The following is a 9170-nucleotide window of genomic DNA, read 5'->3' as shown; positions in this document are numbered from 1 at the left end:
TGATGGTCGTGACAAGTTTTATCGTTATTATAACGTACAGAATGTTACAGAGGACGAGGAATATTATTATGAACAATATTTCATTTCTAGGATGCGTTACATGACAGGGATAGATACGAAGGAAATCAAGTTCGAAGGTTCTGTATTGAATCCCGAGTGTTATGATGTTCCTTCTTCCAAGAGTAGTGGCACAGAAACCGATGAAACATGTGTTGTCTCAGATGATTATAAATCTTATGGAAAGTCGTCAGATTCTGATATTTTTGAAGATTTAAAATACCGTGGATAACTTACAATGAAAAGCTCTAGCAAAATAAATAACTCAAAAAACTGAAGGCTAGATACTTTTTAGTTAGTACTTCCAATATATATATTTTTTTATATCAAACGAGCTTGAGTACAACTACTGTGCGATATATGATATATAGTATAACTGCTCACAGAAGCTACCTTTACCCACCACCAATTAATTGTGTTTAATCGACCTTGTAACTCACTCAACTATATTACATTACGTCTCTGTCACACTTTATATTGTGCGTCCGCTAAGACGCCGAAGTGTCACGTGAATGGAATGCTAGAAGTGTTCCTTTTCGAAAAATTTTGGAAAATTTTTTTTTGCGATGCGATGAGCTTCTTGAGATTATTTCTCTTTTTTACTTCTGATGTAAGGTAAGGTTTATTATAGATACAACTGAGATAAAATTTAATATATTATGAATATGACAACTCTGATAAACTAGTTTAGTCTCTATAAGGCTTTAATACTTGATTTCTTTGTACTTTTATCCGTAAGAAATCTAACAATATAGAATGTCATCATCATCTACTAAACCAACACCATTAAATTCTACGCCAGAGATTCTTCTTCGTAAGAGAAGAAATGCTGATAGAACCAGATTGGAAAAGCAAGAATTAACCAGAGAAAAGCAAGCCAAACAAAAGAAACTCAAATCTCAAAAGAAAAACAGGTTCATTAGAGCAGAAACAATTGTTGCTACCACTCTAGCAACTACTAGAGAAAAGGAACGTATTAAGAGAATGTCTATATTAGAGACTAAGAAGGCTAAAAATGATGTCGATAGATTACCTTCTGATAAAGATTTCATCTTAAAGATTACGGAACGTCCTCATAAAGAGACTGAAACCGAAGCTGAAACCCAAACCGTCGAAGAAGAAGATGAAGATGACAATTTGATCAAGGAAAAAATTGAATATGATGGGAAGGATACTTTATTATTCGTTATTAGAGTTAAGGGCCCCACCGCCGTTAATTTACCTCATAAAGTGTTCAAAATTTTGTCCCTGTTAAGATTAGAAGAACTTAACACTGGTGTTTTTGTTAAATTGACCAAGAATGTTTTCCCACTTTTGAAATTAATCTCTCCATATATTATAATTGGTACCCCATCTTTAAATTCTATCCGTTCATTGATCCAAAAGAGAAGTAGGATACTTTATACCGGTGCCAAAGGTGATGAAGAACCACACTCCATTGTCTTGAACGATAATAATATCATTGAAGATAAATTGGGGGAACAAGGTATCATTTGTATGGCAGATATTATTCATGAGATTGCAACTTTGGGCGAAAACTTTCAAACTTGTAATTTTTTCTTACAGCCATTCAAATTAAACAGAGAAGTCTCTGGTTTCAGCTCATTAAATAAATTGAGAAAGATTAAACAAAGAGAAAATGAATCAAAGATCCGTCAATTCTCCAATGCCTCAACTGCTCCAATCATTCAAGTAGATATTGATTCTTTAATCGCCAAACTAAATTAAGAGGAAAATATATATATATCCTACATACTTGTTTTTCCTTATTTTCATCATTCTCATCATATATCTTATATTCTGTATATTACACCACCTATTATTGCCACTATAAATACATAAGATTCAAAAGATAAGTAATCAATTTGTCATCGGTCGTCTGTCGCTTCGTTGATATACGACGTGCATTACACGTTTATTATTCCGCGGTAACATTTGACAACAACACGAGTATACAATACAAACAAAGAAACAACAAGGGAAATTTTCGCTTTCACCATTTACCATTTAAGCTTATGGACCTTCCATTGTTTTAGTTCGTCTCCAGATCTAGAAGGCACCCTCAATATCCTTCTACTGTTGCTTACATATTTTTACTTTAACAACTTCAAAGCCCTAAAGATTAGCTCAATTGCTCAAATTCTGAAGTACTTAACAACATAGGATAGGAGAAAAAAGTATATATATTTAGATTATCCATATCCGCAAACAACAATGAGTGGTCCTATGCTGTTTGCCCAAACATCAGAAGGGTTATATTTCAAAAGAATAGATGGTGACCAAGAAAATGTCGTCTTCTTGTCGAGTCAAGACCAATCTGCTAAATTGATTTCTGTCGATCACTTCCCTGCAGCAAGTAATTCATCCGCCGTTGTGAAAAATATTGCATCTTTAATAGGTTTCTTGAAATTGAAATTAAATAAATACGCTATTATTGCTAACACTGTGGAGGAAACTGGGAATTTTCAAAATAATTCCATCTATAAAATTGCATCTCATTCAATTGTTCCTTGTAAAATTACTTCGAATATTGATTCCGATGAATCAGAATACTTAAAATTATTAGAATTGCAATTGAAAACTGCCACTTTATTTTTTTCCTATACTTATGATTTAACAAATTCATTACAAAGAAACAATTCCAGTGGTCCCACCCCGTATGATGAGAGATTCTTTTGGAATCATTATTTAACCGGCGAATTAAGATCAATAAACGCTACTGCGTTCATTCAACCTGTCATTTACGGTTATGCTAAATTCATTGAGACAATCTTCCAATCAAGCCCAATTACTATCGGTTTAATTACAAGGCGCAGTAGATTTAGAGCTGGTACAAGATATTTCCGTCGTGGTATTGATCAAGACGGTAACGTGGGTAACTTCAATGAAACGGAACAATTATTATCGGTGAATAACAAGGATATTTATTCCTTTTTACAAACAAGAGGGTCCGTGCCTGTTCAATGGGCTGAGATTAATAATTTGCAATATAAACCAAATTTAGTTCTTAATGCAGATGAATCCTCTACCGTTGCAGCTGCAAAGAAACATTTCAACCAACAGATTGAATTGTACGGTGATAATTATTTAGTTAATCTGGTTAATCAATCGGGTCATGAAAAACCAGTTAAAGATGCTTATGAAAATGTTGTTAAGCAAATCGGGAATGATAAATTACATTACATTTATTTTGATTTCCATCATGAATGTAGAAAAATGAAATGGCATCGTGTCAAATTATTAATTAATCGTTTGCAAGAATTAGGTTTGACAAATGATGATTTCTTCCACATGCAAATTAATTCAGATGGCGGGAGAAAAATCGTGAATTTACAAAAATCAACAGTAAGAACAAATTGTATGGATTGTTTAGATAGAACTAATGTCGTTCAATCTGTGTTAGCTCATTGGGTTTTACAAAAAGAGTTCGAAACCGCTGGAATCGTTGAAAAGGATAAATTATGGGAAAATGATGAATCGTTATTATTCATCTTCCAAAATTTCTGGGCTGACAACGCTGATGCCGTTAGTGTTTCATATTCTGGTACTGGTGCCTTAAAGACTGATTTTACAAGAACTGGTAAACGTACCAAGTTGGGAGCATTTAATGATTTCATTAACTCTGCTTCGCGTTATTATCAAAATAATTTCACTGATGGTCCAAGACAAGATTCCTATGATTTATTCTTGGGTAATTTCAAACCATATATTCAATCTATCAAATCTCCATTCCCTGATAGAAGACCTGTATTAATTCAAATTATTCCAATTGTTATTTTAGTCTCCCTGACTATTATAACTTCTGCTACCTTTGTCCCTAAGGATGCCTCTTTTTTCAGTTCTAAGAATTTGATTACGTTCTTCCTTTCCTTAATTACCTTCGCTGGATCTTTCAAATATTTGATAGCTAACGGTATTCAATTTGTGAATTGGCCAAAATTAGTTGATGTCGGTTTTTTAGTTTGCAAGCAAACTCATAACAAAGAACGGGTCTTCAAAGGTTTGAAATATATTCAAAATAAACATTTCATTAAGCCAAAGAAAGATTAAATTACTATATATTTGACTGTCTCTACGGAGAATTGAAAGAAGCTTTATAATAATAATGTTATATGAACATTCTAAAATTTTATATTTTTTAACGATCTTAACTCCATACGTGATTACCTCTTTCCCTTTTATTAAATTATAATGTCAACCCTGCTTGAAATTACATAAACGAAGTAAAAAAAAAAAAAACGATACTAGTGTTCGAATGTAATACAAGCTAATTCAAACATTATTCTAGAAAGCGAAATATTGTTATTCCCTTCTAATTGTGAACGAAATCTATACATTGATTTACTTCAAAAAAAAAATTTATGTATTCTCTATAGGGTCTATTATATACATATAATATTACTTTCATGAGATCGTCTCTTTTCTTTAGACACAAAGTGCATCAATAAACTTCTTAACGTCGTCAGATCTCATTAATGCCTCTCCGACTAAAAACCCATGAACGCCTTCTTCTTTATATTTATCAGCATCTTTACTTTCAGTAATACCTGACAAAGCAATTAGCAAAGTATCCTTTGGAGTAGCATCAACTAAATTACTTGTTGTATTTAAATCAACTGTAAATGAATGTAAGTCTCTGTTATTAACACCAATAACTCTAGCATTTATCTTTAGTGCGATATCTAATTCTTCTTTTGAGTTAACTTCGACCAATGGTTCTATACCCATTTCTATAGTCGCATAATCATATAATTCTTTTAATAATTCTTGTGAAAGCATCTTGACAATTAATAATACGGTGTCTGCACCAGCTAATCTTGCTTCCAATATTTGATATTTACTAAATATGAATTCCTTTCTCAACACGCATGGTCTATTTGTTTCATCTTGAGCATATTCTTTATCCAAGACTTTTCTTACATTAATTAAATCCTCAAGAGAACCTTTAAACCAATGAGGTTCAGTTAAGACAGAAATGGCGGAAGCACCTGCTTGCGCATATTTTAAAGCTTGTTCTGCAGCAACCGCATTAGGGAAGATATCACCTTTAGATGGAGAGGCACGTTTCACTTCAGCTAATACAGCAGCTTTCTTATTATTATTGGTAGTACCAGATATTAATCTTTGATAGAAATTTTGGACTTTTGGAGCTAAATTTAATTTGAAATTGGTTTCTAAATCTTTTTTCGTGAAACCAGGAATGTTAGATTGTTCTTCAACATCAATCATTCTTTGCTTATAAATTTGATTCAAAATAGATTCCTTCTTGGAAATATTCCCTAATCTTTTCAAATTTTCTTCATTTTCCTTCCAAGTACCACCCGTAATATTCAAAATATTTTTAATCATTAAATGACCTTCTTCAGTCAAGATAGATTCAGGATGGAATTGAACACCTTCCACTGTGAATTCTTTATGTCTAACCCCCATTATAACTCCGCTTTCTGTAGTAGCAGTAACTTCTAAGACATCGGGTAAACTTTCTTCAGTACCAGCCAAAGAGTGGTATCTCGTAATTGCTACGCCTTGTGGGACATCCTTAAAGAAACCTTTGTTATCATGAGTGATGGGCGAAGTTTTCCCATGAACAATTTCACCAGCATATGTAACTTCACCACCAAATACGTCAATCATACATTGTTGTCCCATACAAATACCGAAAACTGGGATCTTACCAGCAAAATGACGGATACAATCTCTTGAAATCCCTGAATCTGTCTTTGGATGACCAGGGCCTGGGGAGATTATCAAAATCTCTGGAGCAAGTTTGATCAATTCTGGTAAGCTAATTTCATCATTTCTGTAAACGGTAACTGATGCACCTTCTTGACACAAGTATTCATAAACGTTCCAGGTGAATGAATCGTAATTATCAATTAAGACGACATTTTTCTTTGGTACGGCAGCGGCAGCGACAGTAGAGGCAGGCATATTTTTGTGTGTGGTTCTATGTGTTCTTTAATTACTCTAGAAAAAAATGAACTTTTATTTGGACCTGCTTATATAGATATAATTTGCTCAAAGAACGACGAGAGATGCTTTATTTAGAATGACTTTTTTTTCCTTTTATGCTCTTCGATGTCTGGAATGAGTCAAGTAGGTTATATTTGTCAATTTTTTCTTTTCCAAAAATGTCGATCAACTAACTAACTCGCTTAGTTGAAAAATTTTGAAATCTCGAAGAACTAACAACAAAGGAAAAGGAAAACAAACATTTGAAATATTTCAAAAATTGATAAGTGCTGCACTGATTTCAATTGGTTTGATCCACTTGCTAAGTTTTACTTAAGTAACACTTCTCTACAAATAATATAAATTTCCGAATATACTGTTGAGATCAAGAAGGAACAGAACACTAGAATTATCACTAAAATCATGTCCGGTATTATAGAAGCCTCTTCAGCTTTGAGGAAAAGAAAACATTTGAAAAGAGGGATCAATTTCACAGTAATGGTAGTTGGCCAATCTGGCTGTGGTAGATCTACTTTCATAAATACATTATGTGGTCAACAAGTCGTTGATGTTTCTACCATGGTATTGTTACCCACAGATACATCTACAGAAATCCCATTACAATTGAGAGAGGAAACAGTGGAATTAGAAGATGATGAAGGTGTCAAGATTCAATTGAATATCATTGATACACCTGGTTTTGGTGATTCCTTAGATAACTCCCCATCTTTTGAAATTATATCAGATTATGTTCGTCATCGATACGATGAAATTTTATTAGAAGAAAGTCGAGTCAGAAGAAACCCACGTTTCAAAGATGGTAGAGTTCATTGTTGTCTTTATTTAATTACTCCATGTGGTCGTGGATTAAAGGAAATTGATGTGGAATTTATGAAACAACTAGGTTCTTTAGTTAATATTATTCCAGTTATTTGTAAATCTGATTCGTTAACACCTGAAGAATTGAAATTAAATAAAACTTTGATCATGGATGATATTGATAGATTCAAGTTACCAATTTATAATTTCCCTTTTGATGAAGAAGAAGTGACTCAAGATGATTATGAAACCAATATGTATTTACGTTCTCTTTTACCATTTTCCATTATTGGTTCTAACGAAGTTTATGATATGGGTAATGATTTAATAATTCGTGGGAGAAAGTACCCATGGGGTATGCTCGACGTAGAGGACGCAAACATTTCAGATTTTGTTATTTTAAGAAATGCCCTGTTAATTTCCCATTTACACGACTTGAAAGATTATACACATGAAATACTATACGAACGTTATAGAACTGAAGCCCTTTCTGGTGAATCTGTACTATTCGGTGGTAATAGTAAGGATGTAGATCAACGTCTAGATGATGATAATAATAATAATAATATCAATGCTACTTTGACATCTCCAAAAGTACCCACCAGTGAAATGCTTAATGAGAAAGCTAATGGTACTAATCTTAATGAAAGAGTATCTAATACTCAAGATACTTATTTAGCTCGTGAAGAACAAATAAGGTTAGAAGAAGAAAGATTAAAAGCATTCGAAGAAAGAGTACAACAAGAACTATTATTAAAGAGACAAGAATTATTAGATAGAGAAAGGGAACTAAGAGAAATTGAGGAAAGATTGGAAAAGGAAGCAATGTTGAAAAGACAAGAACAAGAAGAACAAAATTTAAATGAAGAATTGAGTGATCTTGCTGATAATTAATTCTGATCAAAAGAAGGTGACTTTATTCCAAAAACATGAAAAAAGTACAATATCAATCAACACTTCATGTAGATATTTAAGAATATTTTTCCGATAATCAGAACCACTTTAAACTGTGCTTCAGCTACATTAGATATACCGCATGTAGACGATCAACAAAGGAGCCTAGAAAAAATAAAAATCATTCACCTTTCCATCATTATAATTAAACAAACGTAAACATAGTTTTTTACATAACGTTTGTAGTACAACAAGATCTAAGTGTGTAATATCAGATTTTTCAGGAAAAGTCACCATTTTCTTAAACCGTTATTTTCATATAAGCTAGCATTAGCTCTAACTAGTGGCCGCCAGGATCCTTCTTAAAGAGTTAGAAAGTCTCCCAAGCAAAACATAAAGCGTTTACAGATGTAGAACCGAGTAAGAAACCTCCGAAAACAGAAAGTGTATAGGTTTCTGATCAGCATATCAAAATCAAACTTTTAACTGGTTTTTTTCTTCACCATCAGGTTATATATGAATGTTCAGTGAGGTCTACTTCCTTAAAGTGTTTCAAAAATATCAGAATCTGACGACTTTCCATAAGATTTATAATCATCTGAGACAACACATGTTTCATCGGTTTCTGTGCCACTACTCTTGGAAGAAGGAACATCATAACACTCGGGATTCAATACAGAACCTTCGAACTTGATTTCCTTCGTATCTATCCCCGTCATGTAACGCATCCTAGAAATGAAATATTGTTCATAATAATATTCCTCGTCCTCTGTAACATTCTGTACGTTATAATAACGATAAAACTTGTCACGACCATCATCCGAAGGCCGAACAAAAATGTCAAAAGGTGGATTCTTAAACATATTCACTAGTTTTAATGCAGAAGGCGTTTCCTTTTGGTTCAGTAACCTTATATAATAAAGAAGAAACAGATTACGAATGAGGATTGCCTGGTCCTTTTCAACGTTCTGGAAAAAGATTGATATATCTTCAGGATGTTTCAGTTTAGAAAAAGGTTCCAGGATTTCAGAATGAAAGTACCGTTTCTCTAGATCCCCGTTCTCCAGTTCTATTGTTCGTTCATGTACGGAATTAAAACAACTGTTTTTACTTCCATGATAGTCCAGTGTCCCTATCCAGCCGATATCCCCATCAAACCGCAACTCATGAATATAGAAATGTTTTAAATCACGGAATCTACCTTGCTTTGACTCTAGTTCGCATGCTAGGAAAGTCGAAGATAATTTTTTGTTTTGCCCGGAGATGAATACGGTTTCTGGGGCATAGAGATATGCATAACGACCGCAGCTCTTCATATAAGAGTCTGCGAATTTAGAAGCTGCTTCTCTCTCTTCATCATTTGTAGGCTTATGATGAGAACATAGTATGATTGACCCATAACAGGTACAGAGAGCATTGGGTTCATCCAAGACCCAAGTCGCCCTGTT

The 9170-nt window shown here is 33.4% G+C and overlaps 5 protein-coding genes across 5 annotated transcripts; 3 read left to right on the top strand and 2 right to left on the bottom strand.

The window, feature by feature from the left end:
• Positions 1 to 813: 813 nt before the first annotated feature.
• On the top strand, positions 814 to 1785 carry RLP7 (Rlp7p; the record flags this gene model as incomplete). The annotated part of the gene is made up of 1 exon (XM_003669114.1): positions 814 to 1785. The coding sequence occupies one exon, from the start codon at positions 814 to 816 to the stop codon at positions 1783 to 1785; it is 972 nt and encodes a 323-aa protein (XP_003669162.1).
• A 486-nt stretch (positions 1786 to 2271) lies between these two features.
• Positions 2272 to 4107, top strand: SAC1 (phosphatidylinositol-3-phosphatase SAC1; the record flags this gene model as incomplete). The annotated part of the gene is made up of 1 exon (XM_003669113.1): positions 2272 to 4107. The coding sequence occupies one exon, from the start codon at positions 2272 to 2274 to the stop codon at positions 4105 to 4107; it is 1836 nt and encodes a 611-aa protein (XP_003669161.1).
• Positions 4108 to 4482: 375 nt separating this feature from the next.
• TRP3 (bifunctional anthranilate synthase/indole-3-glycerol-phosphate synthase) lies at positions 4483 to 5988 on the bottom strand (the record flags this gene model as incomplete). Its single annotated transcript, XM_003669112.1, has 1 exon — positions 4483 to 5988. The coding sequence occupies one exon, from the start codon at positions 5986 to 5988 to the stop codon at positions 4483 to 4485; it is 1506 nt and encodes a 501-aa protein (XP_003669160.1).
• A 444-nt stretch (positions 5989 to 6432) lies between these two features.
• On the top strand, positions 6433 to 7722 carry CDC11 (septin CDC11; the record flags this gene model as incomplete). The annotated part of the gene is made up of 1 exon (XM_003669111.1): positions 6433 to 7722. One exon carries the CDS (start codon positions 6433 to 6435, stop codon positions 7720 to 7722), a length of 1290 nt encoding a protein of 429 aa, XP_003669159.1.
• A 542-nt stretch (positions 7723 to 8264) lies between these two features.
• Positions 8265 to 9038, bottom strand: NDAI0C02550 (uncharacterized protein; the record flags this gene model as incomplete). The annotated part of the gene is made up of 1 exon (XM_003669110.1): positions 8265 to 9038. One exon carries the CDS (start codon positions 9036 to 9038, stop codon positions 8265 to 8267), a length of 774 nt encoding a protein of 257 aa, XP_003669158.1.
• Between the last annotated feature and the right edge of the window lie 132 nt (positions 9039 to 9170).

This window comes from Naumovozyma dairenensis, chromosome 3, assembly GCF_000227115.2.
Source record: "Naumovozyma dairenensis CBS 421 chromosome 3, complete genome".
Classification (NCBI taxonomy): domain Eukaryota; kingdom Fungi; phylum Ascomycota; class Saccharomycetes; order Saccharomycetales; family Saccharomycetaceae; genus Naumovozyma; species Naumovozyma dairenensis.
The sequence above is the reverse complement of the archived record's forward strand: the minus strand, read 5'-3'. Positions and strand labels throughout refer to the sequence as shown.